General features: G+C 37.0%; 2 protein-coding genes across 2 annotated transcripts; both read left to right on the top strand.

Moving 5' to 3' along the window:
• The first annotated feature begins 1,035 nt into the window (after positions 1–1,035).
• On the top strand, positions 1,036–1,992 carry LOC123819218 (olfactory receptor 52K2-like). The gene has a single exon (XM_045839532.1). The coding sequence runs from the start codon at positions 1,036–1,038 to the stop codon at positions 1,990–1,992; it is 957 nt and encodes a 318-aa protein (XP_045695488.1).
• A 15,704-nt stretch (positions 1,993–17,696) lies between these two features.
• LOC123819217 (olfactory receptor 52E4-like) lies at positions 17,697–18,644 on the top strand. Its single transcript, XM_045839531.1, has one exon. It carries the CDS (start codon positions 17,697–17,699, stop codon positions 18,642–18,644), a length of 948 nt encoding a protein of 315 aa, XP_045695487.1.
• The last annotated feature ends 553 nt before the right edge of the window (positions 18,645–19,197 follow it).

Below are 19,197 nucleotides of genomic sequence, written 5' to 3'. Positions count from 1 at the left end.
TCCACCTATGGGCTCAAGCAGGATAAGGAAGGTCTTCTGCTGTGCCAGCTTTAATTATTTCGGTGGTTAATTTTAGGGGCATTTACAGGGTCTCCAACATGGACTATGATGGGTAAAAGAAAGGCAAACCTTTGGGAATTCAAAGTGGAGGCTCTTTACCAACCAGAATAAAATTTTTTAAACATGGAAATTTTTTAGGGACTTACTAGTATAAGCAACTGGAAAAAAATATTTTGGGGATTTAAAGGTATTTAAGACATAGAATAATAATAAATGAAATTAGTTATACTTTGAGATAGAGTGAATTTGGCCACCACTATGGAGATGTATCTGGGAGATATGGCTGGATGCTTAGTTTGCATGTTATAAAGTGATAGTAACACAGAGATCAAGTAAAACAAAAAATCGAGCTCTGTTTAAATGGTTTAAATACCCAGATTTATGTTTGCTTAGCAATCTGATCACATTCATGAACATTGACTTATATCAGTTATAAGTGTTTTTAATCTAAAATGGCAATTTTCTTTTTATAATGGATTTATATATCAACAATTTTCCAATGAAGAGAAATAAATAGGTCTCAGAGGTGAAAGCATATTTTAGAGACATACTCGGAGGAATAACTTTGTAATTCTCACTTGAAAATCATCCTTTTTTGTTCTTATTCATTTACATGTTTAATGAAAATATAAGCAAAATAAGCATATGCTGCATTTCTAGCACTTATTAGGTGGTATTTATATAGTAGAGCATAAATGAGATATGGGGCAAAACAGCTTTAGGGCCTGTTCCTTCATTTCCCTGCAGGGTAGATACAGTCCACTCTTTCTTTTACCTTTTGACTTTTGAGATTAAAACAAATATTACTGTCTAATTCCACATGTCTTCCTTCCCCCATACCTGAATCAGGAACAATATTTCCTACCACTAATTGTCATACAATATGGTGTTACATATTCTAGGGGTAAATAAGAGTATATTTTATGCTCAATCTACTGAAAGTAATTTGACAACACTTAAGCTAGGGCAGGTTTAATGACTCTGAAGATGTTAGTTCAAAACAGAACCAATATCCATCCAAATACTTTCTACCTCCTTGGAATCCCAGGCCTGGAGGCTGCTCATGTCTGGATCTCCATCCCTTTCTGCCTGGTCTATCTACTGGCTGTGATGGGAAATTGTACTCTTGTATTAATCATCAAGACACATCCCAGTCTTCATGAACCCATGTATCTCTTCCTCTGCATGCTTTCTGTGAATGACCTGATGCTTTGCACCACTGCCATTCCCAAAATCCTCAGCCTCTTCTGGTTCAATGACAGAGAAATCAACTTTAATGCTTGCCTCACCCAGATATTTTTCATTCACTCTCTATCCACCATGGAGTCAGGATTCCTGTTGGCCATGGCCTTTGACAGATATGTGGCTATCTGCAACCCTTTGAGGCACTCCACCATCTTAACACATGGCACAATCATGGCTTTGAGTTTAGCCATTGTCCTACGTGGAATTATCCTGCTGACTCCTCATCCTTTCTTACTGATGAGACTTTCCTACTGCAAAACCAACATCATTGCCCACACCTACTGTGAATTTATGGCTCTGATCAAACTGGCCTGTGCCAATACCAGGATCCAGAGATTCTATGGCTTAATTCTTGCCTTTCTTACTGGTGGGACGGACTTCATATTGATAATCTGCTCTTATATTTTCATTCTTCATGCTGTGTTTCATCTCCCATCTAAGGAGGCCAGACTCAAGACATTGAGCACGTGTGGCTCTCATGTTTGGGTCATCTTAGTGTTTTATATACCTGCCTTTTTCTCCTTTATCACCCACAGGTTTGGTCATAATATAGCTCCACCCATTCACATCTTTACAGCCAACATTTATCTTCTGATTCCTCCCATGATGAACCCTATTATATATGGTGTCAAAACCAAAAATATCCGGGAGAGTTTTCTTAAAATCTTCACAAGGACATATGCTTGAGTTTGTAAGATTTTTAAATTAACCAGCAATACAGGTGATACCATGGAACTATGGTCTAGTTTATACTCAAGTAAATCTCTATTACCTAAGAAGACAGGAACTTTCCAGGTGAACATTGGGTCATATTTACTCAAAAGGTGTGGTTAATATATGAAATAAAGTCATTTTGTGAGACACGTTTATTTTTAGTATAAGGTCATTTCTTAATTCATATCTCAAGTTCAAGATACATAAGTCACTCAGCATATATATATATATATATATATATATATATATATATATATACACACACACACACACACACACACACACACACTAATGACAAGCATTTGCTCATTCCATTATTTGTTGGCACAGATACACATACATGTTAACATGGAGTGACTGATACATAGGTGTCAATACAAATTTATATAGAGAGAATTTTTTCTTGCTTGTAATAGTTAATAATCTAAGAACTCATAATAGTAGAATAATCAGGGAAAAAGTATGTCTTCAAAAATTTTTAATTTTATTTTAAGGAAATTGGGACTATGGTTGAAGCTTATCAGATTCTTTGGTATTTAAAAATATTTTAGTTTATAATAAAGTCTTTCATATTGGTAACTAATATAGAGGTGTTATATGTTAGTATGTGTCACAGCTACAATTTAGGAGGTGTCTTGCCTCAATAATGATGTATACTTTAAAAAATCTTAGTTTGGATAAAATATATAAAACAAAAGGAAATGGAAAGTTTTTGTGGTCAGATGAAAATCCACATATAACTTTCCCATCTAACAAAATATTCTTCATCAAAGTCACTTTTGAAGAAAACTAGGGTTAATTTTAGAAGAAACGCAGCATCTATTATTTCTCCACTTTTATTAAGAAGTAGTTGATGCATATCACTGTATAAGATGCACAGCATGATGGTTTGATTTACATAATTGTGAAATGATTACCACAAAAGGTTTAAACATCTATTTACATAAATATAATAAAATTAAAATAATCTACCCTTGTAATGAGAAATAATTTCTTCTTATGATCTACTCCTGTAATGACTTTCAAATATACCATGCAGCAGTATGAACTATAGTCATCACGTTGCACCTTATTTCCCTCATACTTATTTACCATATAGCTGGTGTTTGTACCTTTAAATCATACTCCTCCAATTCCTTCCACACCCCCTGGAGCATCTATTATTAACTTGGTTTATAATATAGATCATCTCGATTTATTCATAATGAGTGACTAAATATTTTCTCTGATTGTGCTATGATTTTTTTTTGCAATATTTGAATGCTATAAAGGTAAAGAAAATTTTCCTAAAACTGTAAATCCAGTACATTGACAAAAATCAATGGGAATTTTTTTATTGTTCTTTTCATGAAACTATGGTTTGAGTATACATGAATTATATAATTTTGCCACAATGTGGACAATATCTGTTTTTTATACCAGACACTTACCCAACTTTTCATTTTCTTCCCCTGTTCCTTGTGTACTATCAAAGGCCTCTCTCAAGTTCACCAATGTGACCAAGTTACTTGTCTTTTTATACCTTTCATCCTTTTCTTAACCTGTATTTGAAAGAAAATCTTAGGACCAAGAAAATGTAGGTGGCTTTTAATTTTCATAAAATGTAATATACACTTTAAATGAAGTTATATATTATACACTTACTCAAATTTTACTTTATAATTTAAAACATTTTAAGAATAACTCCAATGTCAATACCCAATCTTTTTTCATTTTCCAAAAAATATTGAGTGATTTAGATATATTAGAATTTATTTAAAATAGTCTATTTGCTAGGCATTTGATTCATTCTGTACAATTTTTATTTATCATCTATACATGTATGTATATATGTATTTATTTACTTACATAAACTTTATTTTTGAACAATTTTAGGCCCATAGCTAACTTGAGAAGAAGATACAAAGACCTTCTGTAAGCTCTCTGACCTCACGTACACAGCCTACCCTACTATCTAAATCCCACCTGAAGGCAGGAGGTGATACATCTGTTATAATCAATTAACCTATGTTGGCACATAATTATCACTCAAAGTCCATAGTTTACATTAGGGTTAACTCTTGGTATTGTACATACTGTGAGTTTTGATGAATGTAACATAACATGTATTCATCATTATAGTATCATACTGAATAGTTTCATTGCAGTAAAAATCTTTCAGGGTCCACCTATTTATTCTTTTCTTCCTCCAGCCCCTAAAATCACTGACTTTTTAAAATTTGCTCCACAGTATTGGGTTTTCCAGAATGTCACTGAGTTGGAAACAAACAGTATGTAGCCTTTTCAGATTAGCTTCTTGTATTAATAACACACATTAATTAATATTCCTTTATATCTTTTTATGATTTGGTAGCACATTTATTTTTAGGGCTGAATAATATTTAATTATCTGGGTATACTGCAATTTATATGTTGACCTGGATATACTGCAGTTTATCAACTTATTTGATTGCTTCTGAGTTTTGGCAGGTTTTTTTTTTTTGTCTGTTTTATTTATTTATTTATTTATTTTCTTTTTATTAATTATTGTTCATATACAGTTTTCTCCTTTTTACTCCCAATCCAGTTCCCCCTCCCACCCACCCCCTTCCCTCCCATTACCACCCTCCCCTTAGTCTATGACCATGTGTCCTTTAAGTTTGTTCCTGTGAACCCTTCCTACTGTCCCCTTAAATTCCCTCTTTTCTCCCCTCCGGTCACCATCAGCCTGTCCTCTATTTCAGTGTCTTTGGTTACATTTTGCTTGTTTCTTTGTTTTGTTATTTAGGTTCCTGTTAAAGGTGAGATCATATGGTATTTGTCTTTCACTGCCTGGCTTGTTTCGCTTAGCATAATGTTTTCCAGCTCCATCCACGCTGTTGCATAGGGTAGGAGCTCCTTCTTTCTTTCTGCTGCATAGAATTCCATCGTGTAAATGTACCATAGTTTTTTTGATCCATTCATTTACTGATGGGCATCTAGGTTGCTTCCAGCATCTAGCTATTGTAAATTGTGCTGCTATGAACATTGGGATGCATAGGTTCTTTTGAATTGGTGTTTTAGTATTCTTAGGATAGAGTCCCAGTAGTGGAATTGCAGGGTCAAAAGGCAGATCCATTTTTAGTTTTCTGAGGAAGTTCCATATTGCTTTCCATAGTGGTTGTACCAGTCTGCAGTCCCACCAACAGTGCACTAGGGTCCCCTTTTCTCCACAACCTCTCCAACACTTGTTGTTTGTTGCTTTGTTTATGATGGCCATTCTGTCTGGTGTGAAGTGGTATCTCATTGTGGTTTTAATTTGCATCTCTCTGACAGCTAGCGATATTGAACATCGTTTCATGTGTCTTTGAATCCTCTGTATGTCCTCCTTGGAGAAGTGTCTATTCAAGTCCTTTGCCCACTTTTTAATTGGATTCCTTGTCTTCTTAGAGTACAGTCGTGTAAGTTCTTTATATATTTTGGAGATTAGACCCTTGTCTGAGGTGTCATTGGCAAATATGTTTTCCCATACAGTTGGTTCTCTTTTAATTTTGATACTGTTTTCTTTAGCTGTGCAGAAGCTTTTAATTTTGATGAGGTCCCATTTGTTTATTCTTTCCTTTATGTCCCTTGCTCTAGGGGACACGTCATTAAAAAAAGTCTCTTCATGAAATATCTGAGATTTTCTTACCTACGTTCTCCTCTAGGACTTTAATGGTGTCATGTTTTATATTTAAGTCTTTTATCCACCTTGAATTAATTTTTGTATATGGTGTAAGTTGGTGCTCAAGTTTCATTTTTTTTGCACGTGGCTGTCCAGTTCTCCCAACACCATTTGTTGAAGAGGCTATTTTTATTCCATTTTATGTTGCTGCCTCCTTTGTCAAATATTAATTGACCATAGAGACTTGGGCTTATTTCTGGGCTCTCTGTTCTGTTCCATTGGTCTATGTGCCTGTTTTTATGCCAGTACCAGGCTGTTTTGATTACAGTAGCCTTGTAATATAGTTTAGTGTCGGGTATTGTGATCCCTCCTACTTTACTCTTCTTTCTCAATATTGCAGCAGCTATTCGGGGTCGTTTATAATTCCATATGAATTTTTGAAGTGTTTGTTCTATGTCTGTGAAATATGCCATTGGTACTTTAATAGGAATTGCATTGAATGTGTAAATTGCTTTGGGTAGTATGGACATTTTGTTGATATTAATTCTTCCAATCCATGAACACGGTATATGTTTCCATTTGTTTGTGTCTTCCTTGATTTCTTTCTTCAGTGTTGTGTAGTTTTCTGAATACAGGTCTTTTACCTCTTTGGTTAGGTTTATTCCTAGATATTTTATTTTTCTCTTTGCTATTTCAAATGGGATTTTTTCTTTGATCTCTGCTTCTGCTGTTTCATTGTTGGTGTACAGAAATGCCTTTGATTTCTGGATATTGACTTTGTATCCCGCTGTTTTGCCAAATTCATTTATTAGGTCAAGCAGTTTTTTGGTAGAGTCAATAGGATTTTTCTATGTATACTATCATGTTGTCTGCAAACAGTGATAGTTTTGTTTCCTCCTTTCCGATTTGGATGCCTTTTATTTCTTTTTTCTTGTCTGATTGCTGTGGCTAAAACTTCCAGTACTATATTGAATAGAAGTGGTGAAAGTGGACAGCCTTGTCTTGTTCCTGATCTTAATGGAAAAGGTTTTAATTTTTTGCCCATTGAGAATGATGTTGGCTGAAGGTCTCTCATATATGGCCTTTATTATGTTAAGGAATGCTCCCTCTATTCCCACTTTGCCCAGTGTTTTTATCATGAATGGGTGCTGTACCTTATCAAATGCTTTTTCTGCATCAATTGATATGATCATGTGGTTTTTGTCTTTGCTTTTGTTTATGTGATGTATTACATTTACTGACTTGCGAATATTGAACCATCCTTGCATCCCTGGAATGAATCCCACTTGGTCATGGTGTATAATCTTTTTAATGTATTGTTGGATGTGGTTTGCCAGTATTTTGTTGAGGATTTTAGCGTCAATGTTCATCAGTGATATTGGCCTGAAGTTTTCTTTCTTTGTTGTGTCTTTACTTGGTTTTGGAATTAGGATGATGTTGGCCTCATAAAAAGAGTTTGGGAGACTCCCATCTTTTTGGATTTTTTGCAATAGTCTGTGAAGGATAGGGGTTAGCTCTTCTTTAAATGCTTTGTAGAATTCTCCTGTGAAAGCATCTGGCCCAGGGCTTTTGTGTGTTGGGAGTTTTTTGATTACTGCTTCAATTTCTTTTGTTGTTATTGGTCTGTTCAGACTTTCTGCTTCTTTTTCATTGAGTTTTGGAAGATTATATTTTTCTAGAAAGTTGTCCATTTCATCTAGGTTTTCAAATTTTTTTGGCATACAGTTCTTCATAGTAATTTCTTACAATCCTTTGTATTTCTGTGGTATCTGTTGTAATCTCTCCTCTTTCATTTCTGATTGTGTTTATTTGGGTCTTCTCTTTTTTTTCTTGATGAGTCTGCTTAAAGGCTTGTTTGATTTTGTTTATCTTTTCAAAGAACCAGCTCTTGGATTCATTGATCCTTAGAATTGTGCTTTTAGTCTCTATGTCATTTAATTCTGCTCTGATCTTGGTTATTTCCTTCCTTCTGCTTGCTCTGGGCTGTCTTTGTTGTTGTTCCTCGAGTTCTTGTAGACATAGGGTTAGGTTGTTTGTTTGGAAAGTTTCTAACCTTTTTAGGTGGGCCTGTATCGCTATGAACTTCCCTCTCAGGACTGCCTTGGCTGTGTCCCATAAGTTTTGGGTTGTTGTGAGTTCGTTTTCATTTGTTTCCAGAAACCTTTTGATTTCTTCCCTAATATCATTCTTGACCCATTCATTGTTTCATAGCATGCTATTTAATCTCCATGATTTTGAGTGTTTTTGGTTTTTTTTCCCTTCGGGTTGGTTTCTAGCTTCAGTCCCTTGTGGTCTGAGAAAATGCTTAGTATGATTTCAATTTTCTTGAAATTCTTGAGGCTTGTTTTGTGTCCTATCATGTGGTCTATCTTTGAGAATGTTCCATGCACATTTGAAAAGAATGTATATTTAGCTTCTTTTGGATGGAGGGCTCGGTATATATCAGTAAAATCCATTTCATCAAGGGTATTGTTCAATGCCACAATATCTTTGTTGATATTTTGTTTAGAAGATCTGTCCATTTTTGATAGTGGGGTGTTAAAATCTCCCACTATAATTGTGTTGCTGCCCATATCTTTCTTGAAGTCCTCTAAGATTTTCTTTATGTATTTGGGTTCTCCTATGTTGGGTGCATATGTAATTACAATATTTATGTCTTCTTGGTGGATTCTTCCCTTGAGTATTATGAAGTGACCTTCTGGGTCTCTCTTTATGGACCTTTTTTGGAAGTCTATTTTGTCTGATATGAGTATTGCTACCCCAGCTTTTTTTACTTGACCATTTGCTTGGAAGATTTGTTTCCAGCCCTTCACTTTCAGCCTGTGTAGGTCTTTTTATCCTGAGGTGGGTCTCTTGTAGACAGCAGATATGTGGGTCATTTTTTCTTATCCAATCACCTATTCTATGTCTTTTGATTGGAGCATTTAATCCATTTACGTTTAAGGTTATTATTGATAGGTACTTATTCATTGTCTTTTATGTATGTGTGTTCCTCTCTCTCTCTCTCTCTTTCTTCTCTCCTCCTTAAAGCAGTCCTTTTAGAATCTCTTGCAGAGCTGGTTTGGTCGAGGTGTATTCTTTTAGACTTTTTTTTGTCTGGGAAGCTTCTTATTTGGCCTTCAATCTTGATCGAGAGCCTTGCTGGATATAGTAGCCTTGGTTGCAGACCTCTGGTTCTCATTACCTGAAGTATTTCTTGCCATTCTCTTCTGGCTTGAAGTGTTTCCATTGAGAAGTCAGCTGTTAGCCTTATTGGGGGCTCCCTTGTATGTTATTTCCTTCTTCTCCCTTGCTGCCTTTAAGATTCTCTCTTTGTCTTGAAATTTTGTCATTTTAATTATGATGTGCCTTGGGGTGGGTCTCTTTGGGTTCCTCTTGATTGGGACTCTCTGTGTTTCCTGGATTTGTGTGACTTTTTCTCTCATCAAATTAGGGAAGTTCTCCTTCATTACTTGTTCAACTAGGTTTTTGATCCCTTGCTCTTCTTCTTCACCTTCTGGTATCCCTATTATATGGATATTATTACATTTCATATTGTCTTGCATTTCTCTTAATCCCTCCTCATTCTTTCTGAGCCTCTTTTCCTTTTCTTGCTCTTTCTGGATGCTGTTTTCTACTTTGTCCTCCAGCTCGCTAATCCGATCTTCTGCTTCATCGATCCTGCTTTTCATTCCTTCTACTGTGTTCTTCAGTTCAGAAATTGTATTCTTCATTTCCTCTTGACCTTTGTTGAGAGTTTCTATTTCCTTTTTCATGTTTATATAGTTGGCAGTGAGATTGATGTAGTTTCCCTCTAATTTCTGAAAGCTCATTGTGAGTTCATTGAACTTCCTGGTAATCATTGTTTTGAACTTACTATCTGATAGTTGAGTTGCCTCTATTTCATTTAGCATTTTTCCTGAGGCTTCCTCGTTTCCCTTCAGTTGGGGGGTTGTTTCTTTGTTTTCTCATTGTTCATGGGTTTCTTCTTTGTTCTTTTTGTTTGTTAATTTGAACTGTTCTGGTTCCCTGTATTTATGGTGTGAACTTCTGTGGTAGAATTTTTGTGTGTTTCAGTGGTGCAATCTCCTTCGTGTATCCTTGTGGTCACAGCTTCCCCCTACTCTTTTTTGGGATCAGTTGGAGGAGTAAGGCAAAATGGTTTAAAACAGCAAGATAGTATACTATGATATTTACTTTAGCAGCCAGTAGAGAAGAGATGGGTTATCCTTTGGCTCCTTATAGTGTAGCCGTGATCCTCCACCCCCCTATCCACGTTTTAGAAAGGATGGAAAGAAGGTAAGACTATTACTGACGACGAGAGGATTGTTAGTTGGATCTAGAAAGCTGTGAGGCTGTGGGAGGTCAGCTTCTAAGGTAGGGTTGGACTAAAGATTAGTATATAGGAGTAGTGAGTAACAGAATAGAGACAACCCCCACAATAGTATAGTTCAGAAAATTGCAAAGTGGGCTGAGATCAGGTAGGGGTATTGAGAAGCATTTACAATTGTATAGACTAGGTCTTACCAGCAGTAATAGTAAAGTGACAGTCTTGTGGCAGAATCGATGAGGTCTAGATAACAAGAATAAAGAGTATGGAACCTTGAGAAGTGTATTAATGGAACGCAGATGAAGGATAGTAACTTATCAATATCTTGTGACTGAGATACCAGGGGGAACCTATCAAATGACAGTATAACCAGCCAAGCAAAGAAGATTATACAGAAAGAGAAAGAGTACCAAAATATTATTAAAATAAAAAATGTCGTAAAAAGTGAGAAAAAGATAATACAAATTTACAGAAACTTGCAAGATTAAAACAAAAGGAAAGAAAAGCAGAAGATGTGGTTCAGGAGAGCTAAATTTGGAGTGGAAAGAATAATATTAGGTTGAATGGAAGAGAAACATAAGGGATTGTGATATAAAAATAATGAGAATTGAAAAAAAAGTCACATAAAACACAAGATAAAATCAGTCAACCAACAACAGCCAGAGAAACCAATAAAAACCAAACAAAACCAAAAAAACAAACAAACAAACAAACAACAAACAAACAAAAAAACCTCTTGTTGGTTTCTAACTGGCCAGACCAGTTTTTCTGATCTTGCTAGCTTCAGCTGGCTGAGGGGCCTTTGAAATGCTTCTCTCTCTCACAACCAGAACTCAGCAAGTCTGTCAGGTACCCGGGGCGCTCCAAGACACACTGGTGCGAGGGAGTGTCTTCCCGATGAAGGTGCTGCGGGAGCCCAGCCGTTTCCAGCTCAGTGTTCCCCGCCAAACGGCTCTCTGACGGAATGTTGGCGCCTTTCCCGGCTCTCCGGTCGGGCTGGCTGGAAATCTCTGAGCCACCACTGAAGGAACGCGCCCAGCCCCTCGTCCCTCCTGGGATCGCAGTGCTCGATTCCTGCCTCCCTATGGGGCGCGAGCCGAGCACGGCCAGCTTGTGCTCACTACCGCTCTGCACTTCCACCGGGCTAAAGATGCCCCTGGTCCTGTTGGCTAGAGGCTCTCACTTCTCGGCCTCTGGGCAGGATTTCATATTCCCTGGGCGATTTTTTCTCAGTCCAACTGGCCAATCTGTTCCTTCTAGCAACCCGTTCTCCCCTGGAGTTGCTCACCCCCGTATTCGGGGGAGGGAGGGAGCAGCAACTTCCCTCTCCCGGGATCCCTGGGGCAGAGCCCGGAGCACCGGGCGGGCCTGGGGTCTGCGCACCCCAGACCCCGCGCTGATTCTTGGGCCCCTTTTGTCCTGTATCCGTCTTCTTACCGTCTGGTTTTCCAGTGAGTGCAATAATTTCTGATGTCCTGCTTTCAAAAGTGATTCAGCAACCCAGCCCACTTGCTCTGCCTCTCCACCGATCCGCGAGTTTCCCCCCTCTTCACAGAAACCAAGAAAAACGCTGCCTACAGCAAGGCCGCCATCTTCCTCCTGAGTTTTGGCAGTTTTGAATAAAGCTGCTATAAACATTCATGTGCATATTTTGGGTGGGCATTAGTTTTCAGCACCTTTGAGTAAATACCAGAGAGTGCAATTGCTGGGTTGTATAGTAAGAGTTTGTTTAGTTTTGTAAGAAAACACCATACTGTCTTCCAAAAAGGCTGAATAATTTTGCATCCCCACTGACAATGAATGAGATTTTCTGTTGGTCCACCTCCTCATCAGCATTTGGTATAGTCATTATCTTGGATATTCCTGATAGAGATGTTGTGGTATTTTACCGTTGTTTTAATTTACAATTCTCTAGTAAACTATGATGTTGAACATCTTTTCACATGCTATTTGCCCTCTGTATATCTTCTTTAGTGAATTGTCTATTTAGATCTTTTGCTTGTTAAATTGGGTTCTTCATTTTCTTGTGTTTTTTAAAATCTTTGTTTTTTATAAGTTGTTTTTCATACATATCTTTGTAAATATTTTCTCCCAGTGTGCAACTAGTCATCTTATCCTCTCCATAGTTTCCTTCACAAAGAAGTTAATGAAGTCCAACTTTTTTCTTTATATGTCATACATTTGATGTTGTATCAACAAATCACGGCCAATCCCAAGGTCATCTACATTTCCTCCTGTTATCTTTTTGTTTTTTAGTTTTGAATTTTACATTTAAGTCTATGATCCATTTTGACCTAATTTTATTGAAGTAAAGAAAATTCTGGGTTGGGCCTTAATGCTAAGACAAAATTGATTTGGGTCAGTCTGAGCTTAGGTCACTGGCTTTAAAGCCAACAAAGAACAAGATTGTGCATGGGCAACATAAAGTGTCTCTAAGACCTCTGGTCACCATGAAGGTAGTTGATGTGAGGGAGGGCGAAACCAAAAAAACTACTAAAATCAAGGTTTATGGTATGAAAGAATTGTTTCATTTCATGGATCAGTATCATTAGTTTCCCAAATAACCTTAACAAAAATGGATTATAAAAGTAACCAAATTGGAGGCTGTGTCTCTGATTTTGAATGCTGCAGAATGGAAGACCATGTTTGGGTTGGTATAGGACCCACATCTCACTATCAAATAATCCCAGGTGTCATCGGTATGTGATCCCAATACACTGATACTTATTTCTGGGAAAGCAGCCAACTTGGTGTCCTGGATAAATCTCACTATATAGTGTGTTTACCCTTGAGAGAAGGGACTACTTAACTCTTCCCATAAATGGCAAATGGAACATTCCAGATAAAACAGCTGATATGCTTTATACAGCAGCCATGTGGGACTGACTTTATGATTGGGATATTTACCCACTGAATGTATGTTACCCAGGTTATGGTAAATGCTGTGATTAAAGGGATCCCAGTTGCACGGGTATCCCATGTAACTTAACTGCTACAAAATCGAACAATTCTAGAAGCCTTATAAGATTTGCTTTCAGCTTCCCTGTGTGTGTCTTACTGATCCCTGGAACATTATTTTTTAAGATGGTGAGAAACACAGGAACACTCAAAAAATTAAAATTAGCAGAGTGACCAGCAGAGTCTTTAGGTTGTTGTTGAAAAATGGGATGAATAAAGCAGACATTGGTGGAGTTGACACAAAGGTATTAATGTAGCACTATCACAGACTGGGTGGGCCAAAGGGAGCCCTGTTAGTCCTCCAACATTAAAGGCCCAAAACAAGTCTGCTGTACTTACCCTAGAATTTAAAAAGCCAGAAGATCAAGATTATAATGATAAATTTCACCAGGAAGCCTGTGGGGTGACAGTTAAGTAGTTTAATCAAAGACCGATTTAGAGGTCAGGGTCTTCTGACCCAGCCCCCACCTGGGCACTCAAGGCCATATGCACATGTATGGGTAAAATGGCTGGGGGTAGAGGAGAAACATTTCTGGGATTCCTTGGCCCAGGAGCAAAGTACACTGAGATTCCAAAACCTGTTGGTGAAATCTTAATGGGTTCAAGTTTAGATTGGGAGGATCTGAAGATGCTATGGCTAGTGGCATTAATGTGAAAGTTTGGATAAAAAACAGAATTTTTAAACAGACTTGATGTGATGCAACCCCACCAGAATTTGTTATTGGGATGGATGTTGTCTAACTGGGGGTTGCTTCCCCTACGCAAGACTGTAAAACAGAAGGCATGCAAGTCTGCCCTTTGGCCAGTTTTAATTGTACAAGCTAAACAGGAACCATTAGAACTGCCTGAGCCCATGTAGGTGGTTAACTTTAAATAATATAGGGGGGACAATACCTGGGGGACAAAAAAAAATTGCCACTTGAATGGCATGCTGGAAACTGGAGTGCTGGTACCAATGAATTCTTTGTTCAGTAGTCTTGTGTAGCTCATGAAAAAGGCAAATGGCTCATGGATACTAATCAGTTAGACTACCAAGGCTTGAATAAAGATTCATGACCTATAGACTGCAGTTCCAGACATGGTTTCGATCACACAAAACATACAACAGGGTAAAGGAGGCCAATTTATCTTGCCAATGCTCTCTTCTCTATTTTAACCTCAGAAAAGTGGCCAGTGCAGTTTGTCTTCACATGGAAATGGTCACAGTTTACTTTTATTGTGCTTCCACAGGGTTATCTGAACCCATCAGTTTACTGTCATTATTTGGTCAGAAGGGATTTAGACATGACACAGGTCTCAAATGTAAAAATTTGCTATACAAGGGGGGAACTCCTTGCAAAAAAAACCCTGTAATTATCTTCTGGAGATATAAGAGTATATCTTATATATACTTATATATATATATAATATAATATATATACTTATATAAGAGTATATCTTCTGGAGTATAAGAGGCGGGCCTTGTATGCTATAGGCTTTTCCCGCTAGGTGAGTGTTCTGTAATCAGTGTAGTAGCTGGTGTTGTAGTGAGAGGCTGCATTCAGGTTGAGTTTCAACAACACAGAGATGGGCTGAATCTAGACATATTCCTCTTGTACCTGGAAAGGCACAAAATGCCAACTGTTCTGTCTGAAGACAAGAATGACAGAGACTGCAGCTAGCTGGTATCCTGTAATTGCCTTGTTGGTGTGGGAAAAGTGCTCTCCACATGTTGGTATTGGTACTAGAATCTTTATCTTCAAGCCATTTTTATACACTTCTCATTATTTAGGTCTCTGTAAAAAGTCACCTCTTCAAAAGGTCTGTCTTTGATCAATTTAAGGCACTCACTCCAATTATTCATTAAAATGTCATTCTATTTAATTTCTCTGTGGCATTATTATTTAAAATGGTAATGATATGAATCACCTCATTACTGGATAATATTTTTAAGAAAAAAGATGGTATTTGTCATTTATTTTTTCCAGGGCTATTTTTCAAAGCACTTAACATAGACTCAGGTATATAGTAGGGATTTAATAAGCAGACTCAGGTACATAGTAGGCATTTAATAAGTATTTACTGAACATCAAATTGTTTTAATCACACATGTGCACAAATATATATGTGTGTGTCTATTTTGCTTGTAATATGTAATATCATGTTTCCTATAGCTATAATAATTTTATGAGTATGTACATATGTATATATACATATATATTAATGGTGTATGTGTATAGAACTACATGTATTTGAATGTATATATAAAAATACATGTGAATATTTTATATACAGAAAGAGGGAGAGCACCATGCAGTATCACAGGAATCTAGTTTTCTACTTTATTTTTGTGTTGCTTTCTGAGCTAAGTTGCCTACAGGACTACATCATTTATTTTAACAGATCTGCTTTTAACTGAACTAATTTTACCTCAACTAGTGGGGTCAGAGCCACTTGTGTAAATAAACTTTCTTTAAAAATCTCTTGTAGTCCTACTTACATCAAACTTCATTATTAACTGATGTCATGTGATAGAAAAAAATGTTTTCCTTCTCGTGTGTCACTTACTCTTCTCAAGAGAAGAAACATTTGTTGCAAAGTTTGAGCCCCTGGGATTTCTCCCAAGAGGGGTTATAAAACCTGCCTGAACTGTCTGTGCAGGGAATGATTCAAATCTCTGAGTTCCTGGCTTAGATTCAACACAACATAATTAACCTGGAGGCCCCAACAACTCCTCTACGTTTACTCAAGCCAAAGAAGCAAGAGGCAGTCATAAGTGGACTGTGGCACACTGGTGTGAGGAAGAGCTTACTAGACATAAGGAATAAATATTAAAGTTACTGTGGATTCTTGAGACTCAGCTGTGCTGCAAACAGACTGAGAATATGCCGCAGAGGCTGGCAATGTGGTCCCTCTGAATATAAACTAGAGACTTCTAGGACTGCCTCATGTTGACAGGTAAATCAGTGTATCCCTCCCTGCCACATGGAACAAGCCACTTGTAGGGTTAGACCAGGATGTTCTTGAGGTTTTCGTTAACCATCCTTTAGAATTTTTAGTACACCAGTCAAGTCAACTGGTACCACTTTGGAAAAGGAAGTGTATGCAGGCATGTTCTCTGGGGTTAAGAGAGTAATTCATTTAGAAATAAAATACTTAGCACCTGATATCAACTGAGATGTTAGAATATAAAAAGTTTACAATGATTTTATGGATGTGCTATAAACCACGTTAATCCATAAACCACATTTATAAAACAATATATAAGAACATATGTCCCACTGCTTCTAATTGCCCTATGAAAATCATTCATGGTAAGAAATGTGGAAAATGTTGACATTAGTTTTCTCCTTATTTTGATTACATATTGTATAGGAACAAAGGTGAAGTTTTGGAGTGAACCAGGGTATGTTCCTTTCTTCTGGTACATGCTGCTTGTGTGACATTGGAGAAGTATTTAGCTCATGTAAAGTGTAAGCTTCTTTTTTTATAAATTAAGAATAATAATGGTGACCTCACAATATTTTATACAAATTAGCATCTGGGCACTCTCTAATGACTCAGCACTTTTGTGGTACATACCATGACACAAAAAGTAGCAACTGTCACTAATTTCAAATATTGATGATTACTTGATTGACTCAGAGCTCACTAGTCTTTATACTTTCCAAAGTCCATAGTGCATCTAAATTCCTAGGTATAGTAAGAAGCTCTTGTGCCCTAGTTATAATCTCAATATATATTTGGTAGAAAGAAATATTTAGTGGTTACTCTTTTGAGGATATATATATTCAGAATCTATCTCTATCTATATATCTGTATAGATACATAGCTATAGCTATATTCTGTATATAATCTGCAATTCTCTGAGACACTGATCCAGAATGTATGTATGTATGCTTGTGTGTATGTGTGTATATGTGTGTGTGTATACCCCAAAAGGAGTAACCACTAAGCATATATATGTGAATTACTATGAAAATATGGACATCTTTCCAAGTCATATTTCTCCAGGGATACTAGAAAATCCAGGGAGCATAAGTTTTGGATATGTCAGTGGCTTTACAGCTGTCTTAGAGCTATTTAGGTGATTAGATACTGTTTCTTTTATGACAAAAAAATTCACCAGGAAGGCACATTTCAAAAACTTTTGTGATTAAAAGTAGTGTAAATGTGGAAATCTTATTATTCCTCCATATGTTGCTTTCATCAAAAAGTATATTGGTGTGTTGGCTGTTATCATTTTTTTAATTCAACAAAATTCCCATTTTTTAGGGAAAAGAGGTCAGTTCCCCTAACTAAATAGGTATTGCATGTTTTAAAAAATTCCTTTGGCACACTGAAAATCATTTATTTAGAATATATCTCATGAAAAAGGTCCCAAGCTCATAATTATTTTGGAGGGTGATAGTAGAGGGATTTTTTTCCCCATTCCCTTATTAGGGTGTGAGGAACCTGTGTGATTTTTCAGGACTTTCACTTAGCCTGGCTTTCACAGACATAGAACACTCAGTATCAGGCTGAATTCTTGGAAGGTTCTGAGCCTAAGGCAAAGCAGTTAGTAGTTAGAGAAGATACTCTCTTCTCCAGCTTGTTCTTAATGAGATTAATATCTAGCAATGAAGGATGAAATACTTCTAATTTCAGAGAAGATCTCCAAGGGCAATTAAAATTTGAATAGACTTGCTCGGTTGTATTTTTACTCTAATTCTATATTGTATATTTGTCAGGGTATATGAACCTTTGAGCACTCCAGGGACAGAGGAGGGAAAGAAAGTAAGTGTATGTCTTCATGTAGCCAGAATCACCATGCTTGACTTTAATGCCACTGCCTTCACCAATCCCAGTACCTTCATCCTCGTGGGCATACCTGGCCTAGAAGACATGCATATTTGGATATCTATCCCTTTCTGTTTAATGTATGTTGTTGCACTCATGGGAAACATACTCACCATTTTTATCATCAAAACTGAGACTGCTCTTCATGAACCCATGTTTTACTTTCTTTCCATGTTGGCTACCACAGACCTCATTTTGTCAACCTCCACTCTTCCCAAGATGTTGGGTGTATTCTGGTTCAATTATCATGAAATCAACTTCCATGCTTGCCTCACTCAGATGTTTTTCATCCATGCTTTTTCTGGAGTGGAGTCAGGGCTTCTTGTGGCTATGGCACTTGATCGATATGTGGCAATCTGCAATCCTTTGAGACACTCATCTATTCTAACAAATTCTGTAGTGGCTCAGGTTGGCATACTGGCACTTGTGCGTGGGTTAGTGCTAATGATACCACATCCCTTTCTGGTAAGGAGGTGGCCATATTGCCAGACCAATATTGTCCCCCATACCTATTGTGAGCATATGGCTGTGGTGAAATTGGCTTGTGCTGACATTTCCATCAATAGTTTTTATAGTTTGGCAGTCATTATCTTAATTGTTGGGACTGATGTGGCATGCATTTCTTTGTCTTATGTACAGATCCTCCGTGCTGTGTTCAATCTCCCTTCTAAAGATGCCAGGTTGAAGACTCTCAGCACTTGTGGGTCTCATGTTTGTGTCATCCTCACTTTCTATATCCCTGCTCTTTTCTCCTTCCTCACCCACCGTTTAAGTAAGCATACACCATACCACACCCACATCCTTCTGGCCAACATGTATTTGTTGGTGCCCCCTATGCTGAACCCTATTATCTATGGAGTAAGGACCAAACAGATTCGAGAATATGTTCTACAATTATTCATGACTAAAATCAAGTGAGAATTCTGGGCTCTACTTTTCTACTTATCCCCCTCCTCCAATACCTTTTGATATAAATTTCTTGGATTCTAGAATCAAGTCTAGGGACTAGAATCTCAGTTCTTCATTTACTACTTTTGAAAGTTAAAGTTATATACAATTTAACCTATCTGAACATCTGTAAATTAGATTATAAATTAATAATCATAAATTTTTAGTGTATTTATGTGCTTAATAAAGATAAGATCATTTCAATATCATTCTTTCCCTGAATATATATTTGTTCAGTGTCTTCAAAGCATGCTTATTAGCTTATCTTACAAGATTAATCAAATAAGAACATTCTTCTTACTGTGGTTGTTTATTTTTTAACTGAAGGAATTTAATAGAAGATAATCCAGATAATAATCAAGGTTTGGTTAATTTGTATTCTCTTACCATAAGAAAAAGCTGATGAGAGGTGGGCAAGAAAGAAAAATTTGTGGTAAGCCATATTATTCTCACCTCATAGCTCATGAGATGGGGTCACTTTAGGAACTCCCTCATGAATGAATATCGATTGTAACATGAGTTA

The sequence above is a fragment of the Phyllostomus hastatus genome, unplaced genomic scaffold (genome assembly GCF_019186645.2).
Source record: "Phyllostomus hastatus isolate PE091 unplaced genomic scaffold, TTU_PhHast_1.1 phas_contig_304, whole genome shotgun sequence".
Classification (NCBI taxonomy): Eukaryota; Metazoa; Chordata; class Mammalia; order Chiroptera; family Phyllostomidae; genus Phyllostomus; species Phyllostomus hastatus.
Note: the sequence above shows the minus strand (reverse complement) of the source record. Positions and strands in the feature narration are given on the sequence as shown.